Source organism: Pagrus major, chromosome 22 (genome assembly GCF_040436345.1).
Source record: "Pagrus major chromosome 22, Pma_NU_1.0".
Lineage (NCBI taxonomy): Eukaryota > Metazoa > Chordata > Actinopteri > Spariformes > Sparidae > Pagrus > Pagrus major.
Window position 1 is genome coordinate 21,047,734 of NC_133236.1, and position 12,972 is coordinate 21,060,705.

Below are 12,972 nucleotides of genomic sequence, written 5' to 3' on the forward strand. Positions count from 1 at the left end.
GATCGATATGCTCCTGCTCCCGACATTGCTACACTGAATGATGTTTCCTGCAATGATTTAATATACTACACTATCGTTTTGTTTTCTCAGGATCTCAAATTAATTATATCGTTATCTCGGGAAAACAAGGTTTCATTATCTCGAGATCTCGAGAAAATTATCCCGTTATCTCGGGAAAACGGCAGTTGTTATTTCGAGATAATAACTCGAGATCTCGAGAAAACAAATGAAATTAACTCGTTATCACGGGAAAATGGAGGAAATAAAATGTATGAATGCATGGCCCTTTAGGGCTTCCGTAGAAACATGTAAAACTCTAAGTAACAAGTTTTGGCTTTCAAGCACAACTACAATGTTAATTTACTGTACTGAGCACAGACTTGTCTTCAGAGTAATTTAAAAGAGGGTTATGCTTCTTCCCCAGTTTCCAGTGATGGAAATCTCCTGTCAGAGTCAGGCCGACTCTGTTTATTGGTGGGTCCACCACTCTGGTGGAAGTGGTGAGTTATATTTATCTTGAGTTGAGGTTCGAGGTTTGGTGGATCACTTACTGTAAATGTTCGCTTCCTGGTCTGTGATGAGAAGATGAGCTCATGATGGGATTCAGCAGTAGTTGAATAAATAATGAAATACTTATAACGTAACAAGTAAGCGATGGGATTCTGATTGTTGATTAAACTGATTGTCCTCAATCAAATCATGTGATGGTCTGTCAAATCCGAAGATTTAAGCTGGTGAATTCAAGTGCCATTGTTTCTTTGGCAACTAATAAGGGCCATAATGAGCTCCTGTATTGTAGCACTGTAAATGCTTTTCTGTGTTTGGGAGGGACGTGTTCAATTTTTGATGACCGCTAGCTCTTGTTACGATGGAGTTTAAATGCACTTACTGGAAGTTGCTTTGGATGAAAGCCTCTCCCAAATGAATGTATGACTCCATCCAGTCTTCAAAATACACCGAGGATGTAAACAGCTGTGGTCACGTGACCATTTACCAGATGATTTTTTTCAGACAAGTTGATCTTAAGTTACACATTAACACTGATATTTTATATTTGTCAGTGTTTCCTTTCCAGTGTTTCAATTGAATATTAGAAATTATTTTGAATATTTGTAAACCTTTACCCATAGTATTATGCCGTCGTGAGGTATTTTCTCTTGTAGCTATTTGAGTCCAGCACTCACCATACTGTGTATTTAATTTAAAGACCATAATCCTAATATATGGGTTATTAGAACTGCAAGTGGGAAATGAAATGTTAGACTACAGTATAACTAATGTAAATCCATCCAATATTTTATTGAATAAAAGCCCAACACAAATTTACAAAATTTGTCAGTCAACATAAAAATCATTGATTGCGCACAATGCGCATTTGTTAAAAATGTATCCATGACAGATGCCTCAATTAATCCCTGTCAAAAACAATCTGAATATTTGCAACCACCCACATTCTTATGTAACCCAAGCCTCATAAGTATTTCTAACGAAAAGAAGCACGCTGGATGGATCCGCAAGTACTGTAATTGGGAAGTGATATTCTGAAAATTACAAAAGGACAGCTGAATTTAACAGTGAGTAAAGAAAGAGGTTGTATGACTGAAAGGAAATTTCACAATAATGTTTGGATAGAATACTTTACATTTCCCCTGAAAACCTCCGTCCACTGCACTGCGACAAGAGAAACTTGCACAAGTATATATGAACCGTATCACAGAAGTCAGGTGGTTAAATTACTGAATAAACAAGGTTTTTGGTTCTGGCTACCTTTGATTGGTGACAAACTAATATTCAGGTGTTTCAAAAACAAAACTAGAACGTGCAAGAGCTCATAGAAGTGACCTAATTTATAACTAGCAGAATATTACTCTGACAGCTCACAGCCCCCCGCCCCAGAAAATATACCTGTTGAAGCAACTAAGTAGCATTTACAATATGAAAACAAACTAAAGACACGGTTAAAGTTAGCTACCAAACATGTATGCAAAATTAAGTGACATAACACAGAAGTTAAGTGGTTGCCAATTTTCTCATCGAAGTAACAACAAACCACTTTTCAATTAGCCTTCACTTGATAAAAGGGAACCAAGGCTCTAGTTTGCTTGGCATGGCAAATAATGTGTACATCAACAGAAGGGAAAAAGACATTCGCTCATGGCACATCCATTCAAACAAAGCTCAAAATCAAACATCACTGCTCAACTGATTGAAGGAACAAGTTCTTATTCAGTAAGCTGCAACATTCAAAACAGTGCAGACAGAAACGTGAAGTACCATGGAGATGGACGTATCTCACCAATGCAGTGACATACGCCTCCCATGTCTCAGAGTGCATTTCTCCCTACAGCGCTTTTCATGTTTTAAACCACTAAATAAGCAGGTGAATCATTTTTCAGAGGACAGCCTTGGTACTCTTTCTCTTACAGCTGTGAAAACTAGAATTTGAGCCCCTCGACCCCACTTGCTGTTGTTTGCTGAAGCTAGTCCAAAGAGGGTGGATGTTGGGATGTGGTGGCTGACTGGCAGGCAGCTTCCCCCGAGGTTAGGAGCTAGGGGCCGCTCTACTCGATCAGCTTCTTTGCCTTGAAGAAGCGCCGCAAGTAGAAGACCTGCCATGTGGCCAGGCCGATGAGACAGCACATGGAGAATATGCTGAAGTACAGCACGCGTGTGTTGGTGGACTCTGGAGGGAGGTAAAGAAAGAGGGCCAGTCATGTTATTGGTCAGTGACTTCTTCTCCACCAAAGTACAAGTACCCCAAAGCTGAAGAACAGTACTTGAGCGAATGTATCCAGTTACATTTCATCACTGTCCTCAGGTAATTAAAATCTGACACTTAAAGCCGGGCAGACAGATTTTATTCATCTTGTACATTGTGTTAACTCACGCTACCTATTTCAAATCAGCGTCTTTGTGCAGCTACAACTGACTTTTGTGCTCGCACTGACAATTTCAATGAAGACAACTGTGTGTCCTCAACAATGTTGAAAACGAGAGGAAGACAGGATTACTTCGTGCACTTCTGCTATGAACGTAAAGGATGGAGCTGCAGATAGCTACTATGGACCAATCAATTGTCTTTTCTCTGGTCAGTGTGGTCAAGTGCAATTTCAGTAAATTGTGTTGTTTTCTTACCATTGGTGTCCCGCATCTCCTCCTCTCTCTTCTTCATGTAAGCAAAGTCATTGACGATGGACTCTGACAGGTCCTCCAGTCGCCTCAGCTCGACCTCAAGGGGCTTCAGCTTCTCCACCTTGGCAATCTGGTGGGACAAAACAGGTACTACTACAGCCATGTAAAAGTGACGCCTTCAAAGCCAAAGTTAGGGTAGACAGAAGTACTCTTTCAGCAGTATATACTTTGTCCAGCAGGGGTCACTCTCAGACTGCGCACACACTGCTCTGTGTGTTTAAATTGTGTTTGGCCATTTCATCTTGTTCATTTAGGTTGGTGAGAAAGCTGCCATTTAAACTCTGGTGTGAACTGTACAGGTGCACTGCCTGAGAAAGAGGGTCTTTATCTTGAACAAACATCTGGTCGGCCCAACCACAGGTTGTTGTGAAATAACTGTCTGACGTGCAAATTTAACAGCCAAACAAGATTTATCTGATGATTATGACATCTAGTTGGCACTATGTTGTTGTGCAATTACGCTGTTGGTCCTAGAGCTGCAACGAATAGTTGATTAATCAATTAGTCAATCAAAAGACCATTAACCAACTTTGCCAACTTTTTTGATAATCAATTAATTGTTTCTGTCATTTTTCAAGCAAAAATTTAAAACCGGTTCCAGTTTCTTAAATGTGAGGACTTTCTGCTTTTCTTTGTCATTTATGACAGAAACTTAGTAGTCTTTGGGTTTTGGACTGTTGGTCACACAAAAACGATTAATCATGAAAATAATTGATTAATCAATAATGAAAATAATCATTTGTTGCAGCCCTAGTCGGTTCGCTTGTCTTAAGTCTGTGTGACCACAAAATAGAACAAATTTAAAACAGCAGCAATGTCTCGGATTCTCTCTTTAGTCCCGACCAAATAAACCCAACTACAGCCTTAAATGGTGCAGCAGCCCCTACCACAGAGATTTGCCCATTAGGGACTTGCACAGTAAAATCTGCCTGTGATAAAGTGTGCGTAATGGCAGCAAATAAGCAGATAACAAAGAAACACTGAGTACTGCAGCTTGCATCTGCCAAGTACACATTTCTAAAACATTGTGTAACAGACAGGGACTCTTTCCAGCATTTTTTTTTACCAAAAACTAATACATCATCTACTGAACAACATGCAAATTTGTTCTAAGAAACACACCCATCTATCTACGTAGGTGAATACATGTGTAAATTCAGCTCCACCCTCCTGCCAACAGACAGGCATGCCCACTCGAGCTCTCCCTTAACATCCACCTACACACTCGCTGTGCAGAACAGAACGTCATGTTCACGCAGCAGCATGTGTGGGAAGGAGGGTGATTCTCAGCTCACAGGGCTTTATCACTTCTGTACTTATTTTTAAGTGTTGCTGGAGGCAGCCGCAGAACCAAGTGCTATCCATTCTCAGAAGGGCTAGTAAGTAATGGATGTGATGATGCACAACGACGTGTCCCTATAAGGGGGCGATATTGAATGATGTGGAGGCAAAGAACCTCCCCCATCGATTTCCCTGTTTTCTATAATAGGAAGCTGTGACGCAATTATCATGTTTCGACAATGGACACGTGGCAATGCCACTGATGCATCACAAGGCATCTACGCAAGTACAAGTATTTAAATGTTGCATAAATGTAAATGAAGTTCCACAGCTCAACTTCATTTATTCATCTTTATCTGATTGCAGTATTGTGCAACTGTTACGGGGAAAAGACCACATGTCTCTTGCATCTCTTGAACCTGTACTTACTTTGTCTCTCACATAGTTTGATAAATGAGGGCCTTTATCATGACTAGGGGTGTACTTTGTACACATTTAACTGAGTGGTTCAAGCTGCAATTTTCAGAGTACAAAAGCAGCTTCTAAAAGAAGAACCTTGACCTAAACTGTAGGTTATATTTAGGACATTTAGGCCCTCTAGCACATTTACCAGGCTCAGGCTGGCAATCAAATGACAAAAGCATCCAATACCACTGATCATGATATGCACCTGCAGACGCTATGTGACACTGGCTTTTATTCTGAATGTAAATGATTTTCAGGATGACCTGTCTTATCGGCAGCCATGTGTGATTTGGGGAAATGATCATTATTCATTTAATTTTTTTTACCACTTTCAAAAGGTGGTTCTGCTAGGTTAAAAATTTTACCTCCTCCATAACAAATTGAACACCCATCTTCATGAAGACGTTACAGCTCTGCACTGCCCTACTAATACTGCACATTCAGCCACTGCAATCCTACAACAAACTTTTGATAATTTGCAAGATGCATTTTTAAATTAGAAGTGAGCCCTGAATACAAAAAAGACTGAATACATGCAATTCTCTAGAGCTAAAGATATTGTTGGATTATAAATATCATGGTATCTGGTTGGGTGCAATAAACACTTAAAGTAAGCCAATTTGTTGTTAGTTTAGATTAGAGTCAACTTTATTGTCATTGTGCACAGTACAAGTACAGAGGCAATGAAATTGCTTGTGTTCTTGTTAATCATTTTTGTCTATTGTCTTAAATGCACTTTCGACATCACTGAAAATTAGGGCATGCCCTCAATGATTCTTCAGTATTTCTATACAGGTTGTATGAATAAATGAAAAATGAATCTATGGGTTTAGAGTTTTTCAAACCGGAATGGTGAAAATATGCATTTGAAACCCTTGCTAAAGAAAAACAAAGGCCCACATCCACTGACCTAGTCTGTAAACTGCAGACAGACTTTAATCTGCACAATCTGTATCATTCTACAAAAGAAAGCAAACACTTTGGGCTCCAACACTTACCTCTTCATAGTTTTTGGCCTCCACACCGTGCTTCATGTCCAGATTGACCAGCTGGTCAGGCACTCTTCCAGTCCCTGATCAAAAGGAGCACAAATTTTAGTATCATATGCAGTTACCTGTGTTAAATTGTTTACTCACTGAACTACGTAACCCTCGTTTAGTTTCAGAATCAAAAAAACCTTCATTGACAACCTAAGAAACTTCCCCATATTTCAATTAATCATTTATCTGTGTGAATCATTATGAGTTTCCAGTCATTGCTTTATAACTAACTAATTTCCAGACATTCACATCTCTAATTTAATACGTTAATATCATAAACATGCAACATTTCCATCTTCTTTGCTCTTGCTGATGGTTAACACAAATTAATTGTCTTCATGTAAATCTGTCAGTGACAGAAAAATGACATTGCATCTGGTGAGTGTGTCTCAAAAAAAAAAAAGTAATTGGGGATTAACACACTTACCCATGGGTGATTTGCTCTCGAAGCACACCTCGAACATGTCATAGTCCTCTGTGGTGAACGCAAACTTTCCTTTTGTTGCATCTTCCTTGGAGTAAAGAGTGTGGCTGGAGGAATCTGTGATCTGCAGAATTAACAAGGAAATGATGTAAATATTAACTGTATTGCTGAATCAATGAGTCTATTGACAATATTTCAATATTCACTGGTCCCAGCATCTCAAATATTTAGATTTTGCTACATAAAATGATCAATTAAAGAATTTCAGCTTTCTTGAGCTCTGGGGGAATTATGTCAAGCCTGTTAATATGTCATTTACTAGATTACAATGTTATTGAAAAAACATAATCAACAGCTCAAATCATGTTATTAAACCAAAATTCAGCCCAAACAGACTGCATTAACCTTCTTAATACCAGCATGCCATCAATATTAGTTTCAATGCAGCAGCTGTTAAAGCAAAACAAACAAACAAACAAAAAATACAGAATCTTTTTTATTAAAATTCAATTAGTTAATAAAAATGTTAGGGTAGAAGTCCCTGCGTGATGAATGAATAAGACAAAACACCCTATTAATTAAAATAACAGTGCACAAAGCTGTCGTTGACATGTATCATAAGTGGCTAATATGCTAATGTCGCTAGCTTGAGGCTGCCAGTTGAATGGACAGTAAGACTGACGTGTAACAGCAGCAGAGGCGAGCCGATGATACATACGAGATTACTTGACACAATACAACACACAATACTTGTGAAATTAACACCCGCAAACGTTAATACATGTTATGTCCATTAGTGTCAGGCTACTGTGAGTTTATGTCAAAATACATACTTAAAGATAATGCAAGCAAGCGCTGACGTTAGCTAGCTAGCTAATTAGCCAAAACCAGGAAGACGAGTTTTTCGGGGCCTAGGTTAGCTACAGTGCTAACAACAGTTGTCACAAATTTCAGCCACACTCCACCAACAGTTCACGCTATATTTAACACAAGCTGTGGATTTGTCGCGTAGCAGCTAGTGTGCGTCAACATAGATGTTACCGGCCACTTCGGCCTCAACACAAGCTGGCTACGTTAGCTGTGCAGCTAGCCGCAGGTCTGTGCTCACCTTCAGATTAGTTTTGGTGTTCGCCTGTTCGCTTATTTCATACTCCCCCGTGACGAGGACGTCTTTGTGGATCTCCTCTCGTAAGCACTTTCTTGAGTTGACCGGTAAAAAGAAAGAAATGGAAAATACAGATTCAATGAGAACCGGTAACAGCAGTAGCGCAGCGAGTCGAGCCATGGCTACCCTCAACCAACCGACCAACCAGCCCGTGCCAGGCAGCCACCGAGCTTAACGCCGAGTTCCAACTCACACTGCCGGCTTGACCGGAGCCTCCAGCGCCGCCGCTGGCCTGGAGGTAGAACTACACTCCCTCTCCCACTTAATGGTGAGTTCACTCAGTTTAAAGAGCCTCTGGCTGTTTGGGTCGTTGCCTTTTGAAAAATATAAAAGTAAGACAAGCCTCTTTTTTTTTTTTACCTGGGATTGGCACAACTTTCAACCACATCTCACTGTCTTCCTCAGCAAATACAGTTTGTACACGATTAGAGCTGCAACAATTAATAGCCAGGTATTTTGATATTGCAGCAAGTGGCACTCAAGGCCCAAAGTTAATGGGAGTACCCCCCCCTGAATTAGTGTCTGTAAGACATGAACAGACACTGCTAACTCAATGGGGACCACCGGAGGCATCCAAGTGGGACTCCAATACCAGGCTGTTACAGATTTCTGCTGGTACGCCCTAAAGACTGGACCCCTGGGAAAGCAGAAGTGGAGCACGCCACATATGTAACAGCTGTTGGGGACGCTACATAAATGCAACAACAAGGACAACAGAATGAGTGGACGCCAGAGAGGCAGCACTCAAAGTCTTCTTCCAAGAGGTAATGGATGGGTGGGGAAAGATCAGGGAGGACGTTCACATCCGACACCAGAAACCTTAAACAGACACAGGGGTTAAAATCCAACACATGACCAAAGTTGCACACATGACCTAGCTTAATTTGCTGAACACTACAGTGAGAGGCAGTTGAACCCTTTGAAAGCTTGTGATCAGACCTTTGAGCTTACTTTATTACAGATAGTGACATGCTTTGTAGTCTTGAACTTTGCAGCTTGTTGTATTCAGGTATCACACTGCAGTGTTTACACACTTAATTTGAGTTATCAGACCATTAAATAGGCATTAGTAGTAGTAATGACCTACTACAGATGTGATAATAACGCCTGCTCACTGGTCTGATAACACCAAATCAGGTGGTTTACACCAGGTGTACTTGTAGTCACAAGCAGATAATTTTACAAAACAAGTGAACCACACACACAAGACCCCTTTGGGACAACCAAAGTTTCTGGTTTTGAGAAGATCTGAGTGGGGCCCTCACTGAGACTATAGTATATTTATGACCTGAGGCCCTCTAGTGGGTCAAAAAGGCCATATTCCTAAGTGGCAGAGTATGGGTATTCATGTGCAATGGTCATGGTAGTGAAAACCAAAAAAAGAAAGATCAGGGGCTCTCGTTATTTTACTGTCGATAATAGACAAATACCTGTTTGCAAGTTCTTGACACCAGTTAAATCCAGTCATTAGTCCAGGTCTCAGGTAAGCTCCAAGTCATTTTTTTCTTGGGCAAGTCAAGTCACAGGTTGTGTCAAGTCATGTCACTTTCCCCCACCTGAAAAACTGCAGTCTTACCTGCAGTATCCGGTCTGTATGAAGTGAAAAGATAAGGTATTAGTACCTGTCAAATAATGAGATTATTAAGTGAGATTTAGTGAAATGTCATCATACAAGGAACTTTGTAAAAGATTATTTATTTCTCAATCAGAAATTTCCCCTCCCTGTCACACTGAAACAGGGAAATACTGACAGACAACAAAACACTAAGCCGAAAAACTAAAAATAAACACAAAAGTAATTCGAGTCATCATGTTGGGTCTCAAGTCATTTACTTCTTTTGAGAGAAAAAGTTACAAGTCATCAAAACAGTGACATTACTTGACTCAAGTCCACGACACAGTGATTACAGTTCACATCTTTTTCACCAAACTGGCTCCGGTCATTCATCCGGTTCCGTTCAGGATTCTTTGGACCTTGATGCGAGCGAAGTTTGGAACGTAGCTATTGTAATCACTGATGTGCCATCAATGGAGGGAGCTGCACAATGCACAACAGAAGTAAAAGGTAGTAGCAAAATGGCGGATTGCATTGATTACCTGCAGGCGTTTGTTCTTTTATTACAGATCTTTGTTTTTTATTTTAAAAAAACAAGCAAGTTCTCACCTGACTTCTGCTTCCTCTTTTTATTAAAAGTACTATATTATAAAAGTATTATATTAAAATAATACTGCGCTACATTTAGGATATATCCACTATATGCACAATGCACACTGTAGTATATCTGGATATTTTGAAATCTCCTAAAAAGCACCTCATAAATACTACGACTGGGTGACAAGATCAAATATCACAACATGTTTGGCCAAACCTAGATATCAGTATTGTAGTGATGACTATTGGTACTTAAAACAAAATAATAACACAATGAGATGTTTGATAGATAATCATCAGTAATGTGGTTGTAATGACTACGTGGGTAAAGACAAGTCTTAAAAACAAGTACAAGTCTGGTAAGTTCAGAAAATTAACATCACTTTACAGTAAAGCAGCCTTATAAAACAGGAAAAGACAACACTTATGTCATATGAAGATATATCCAAAATCCAGGACGATGTATAGTCTCACATCATGATAACAATATATATCAATACATTGCCTATAGTTGCTGTTTTATAGTCTAAAGTCTGACCTGTTATATAAGTCAGAGTTGGTCTCTGTAATGAAGATGGTTGTATGACCCTGTTTCATACCATATAGACTCTTGTGGACACACGCTTTAGCTGAATGAACAATGATTAATATACTTCTTTTGTTAAACCTGATAGAAGAGAGATATTTAGACAACAGCTGTAAGATTACAAATCATCCCTTTTCTTCTTGCTATAGATCTACACTTAAAATGTCTCTAATATTACAGTAACTGCACAGTAATCCATCCTGTATGCGATTGGTGAATCCGGGTTACGAAACAGCCATATCACGCTCAGTGTTGGCTGGGGTATTTTGAAAATCCCAAAAGCTATTATTTTTCTGTCAGCGGCTCAGGGATTACCCAATTACATATGATAGAGCTGTCCAGTTTCCAGGGAAACATCCTTGTTACTGATCCCACGAGACGAGACGAGGACACGCTGCTGTGTGGGGAGTCTGGCACTAAGTGAACAGTAATTATTGGATAGAGAAATCCCTGCAGTATTGTAGCTTAGTGCGTCAAATAACCTCTAAGAATAGCATGTCACACACTCCTCCATGCTACAGAGCTTTTTAGGGCAGAAATGAAATGCACAACTTTAAAGTCATATACCTGAGACTTATCTGCATTTTTTACATGCTCTAGTAGCCATTTTCATTTTACATGTTTGAACATATTCAATGTGGATTAACGTGGAAAGCTACCGCAATAATCTCACTGTTGATTGACTAACCTTTATATCACTCCTGGGCACTGGTTCAGCACTGTAAGTCATTATGAAAGTTCTACCTTTCACAGTAAGATTACTTCCTTAAATGAGCGCGCATGCTGACGCAAGTGTCTACACGCCCTTCGACTAATTGCTGTCATTCTTTGAGTTGTGCTTGTTATCACCTCTAGACACGGAAAAATACAAAGGAAAGGCAGATGCACGCAGATAAGAGCCCAGAATCCCAACCTGAATTTGATTCGTCACACTCCTACAGATGAACACACAGACTGTGTCATAGAAATGTGATTTTATGAAATATCTGCACTGTGTCACACTCACGACACTAAAACAAATACATCAAGGACAGATCAAAAGTATAATTTAGCGTCATTGTATCACTCAGACAGACACCTGTCTACAGGGGTAAGACACTGAGTGCTGTCTGTATCCTCTCTCGACAGAAGGAAGGTATCAGGGGATGGATTTCTCTGAATATGGAGCCGAGCCAAACCGAGCTCTTGCTGTCGTGGCACGGAGGCGAACTCAGCTGTTTCATCATCACGGTGCTCGCAATTACACCCAGGCAGGGATCTCTGTCTGCCTCCCTCGCTGCTGTCCTCAAACACTCATCATTTTCTCCCATCCTCTTCCTCCCCTCGCCTCGCTCTCACTTTCCTCCTCTTTTTCTATCGGGCGTACGCTTGCCTGGTTCCTCCCATGGGTTGCAGCACCGACGCAGGTTGGCGTCATAGTGGTCTAATTTTACTGCTGTTGATGCTGATGTTAAAAGAAGCAATAGGCACCTGCTATTTCTGCTGCTACCCCAGCTCCCTGGGGCCGACATAGAGGTATTAATAGATGGAGTTATTAGGCGCTGCATGGTCGCACACTGAGGCTTTATTGAGGGAAAAGGAGGCTCATCTTAAGTGGAAAGGAAAACAGATAGGTACTCAGAATTCAGCTGTTATGCAACAGCACAGTGCTAACAAAACAAGAGGCTTTGTAAAAGCCCAGTTTCAATCCAAGAAATTTTCCTCAAGCAGGAAACTAAGAAAGAGGCATTTTGCTTCTGCAACTTTCCCTGAATCTTTTGATTTGTTTCAGGTCATACTTTGGAGGAGCAGGCCTGACAACTGTTCATATCGTCTTGGCCGTGTTGCACAAAAAGGGTGTGTCCACACTGGAAAGGGCTCAAACGTCAGGGCAAGTTAGTTATTGTGCGACGGTAGTCTTCCACACCGCACGTCCCTAACGCACACACACCACGCACTTCCTGTGTAAAGCCATTGAGCAATCCGGCTTCCGGTGATTCTTTACATGGTGCAATATTGATAAAAGGGTCAAATGAGCGAGTGAGGTGAAAGAATGACAAGTAGGAGGGAGCGGTAGGGAAGGTTTGATGACCAACTGCGTAACAATAAGGTGTTGCACAAACAAGAAATGTTTCAGTGGAAATTAAATAGTGACACTGATGATTTTACTGTCTTCAGGGTTTATATATTTGCCTTCTAAATAATAATGGGAGAGACAGGACAGATGCCTGTAACTCCTAGAATTCACATTAAATGCACTTGGACCATGACGCTATTATAAAAGTTGAAATTAAAGAAAGGACAAATTAAAGGATGAGTTCAAGTATCGTTATCTACTTACCCCCATGCTGATGTAAAGTTAAGTTTTGCAGTCACAAGACATTTCTGGAGCTTCACAGCAAAACAGCGTTGCAGCATTCTCCTAAACAACTGAAGCAGATGGGGACTATTTTGTATTTGAAGTCTCTGCTGAGCCCTGAGACCCCTAATTGATTAAAAAAGATGTTATTTACACCCTCGGCGCACGGCCGAGCATGTCCACCCACCTCAGACGGGGTGCGCACTAACACTTTTAGATTAGCAGCTTTAAAAGTTTAGGATCAATTTCACTGTTTCAGTTTGGTTTTTTTATATTTTGAAACAAGTCCCCATCGACTTCAGTTGTTTAGGAGAATTGCTGTTTTTGCT

At 40.4% G+C, this 12,972-nt stretch overlaps 1 protein-coding gene across 1 annotated transcript; it reads right to left on the minus strand.

Moving 5' to 3' along the window:
- Nucleotides 1–1,275: 1,275 nt before the first annotated feature.
- tmed10 (transmembrane p24 trafficking protein 10) lies at nt 1,276–7,729 on the minus strand. The gene is made up of 5 exons (XM_073492824.1): nt 7,511–7,729; nt 6,406–6,526; nt 5,937–6,010; nt 3,136–3,262; nt 1,276–2,683 (listed from the first exon to the last, which is right to left on the minus strand). The coding sequence occupies exons 1-5, from the start codon at nt 7,685–7,687 to the stop codon at nt 2,562–2,564; spliced, it is 621 nt and encodes a 206-aa protein (XP_073348925.1). The 5' UTR covers nt 7,688–7,729; the 3' UTR covers nt 1,276–2,561.
- Nucleotides 7,730–12,972: the final 5,243 nt, after the last annotated feature.

Excerpts from the sequence above, each read along its gene's own strand:
- tmed10 (XM_073492824.1), bottom strand. The coding sequence starts at position 7,687 with ATGGCTCGACTCGCTGCGCTACTGCTGTTACCGGTTCTCATTGAATCT. Across the intron at positions 6,527-7,510 it reads ACACCAAAACTAATCTGAAG|ATCACAGATTCCTCCAGCCA; the intron begins GTGAGCACAGAC and ends TTAATTCTGCAG. Across the intron at positions 2,684-3,135 it reads GGAGATGCGGGACACCAATG|AGTCCACCAACACACGCGTG; the intron begins GTAAGAAAACAA and ends ACCTCCCTCCAG.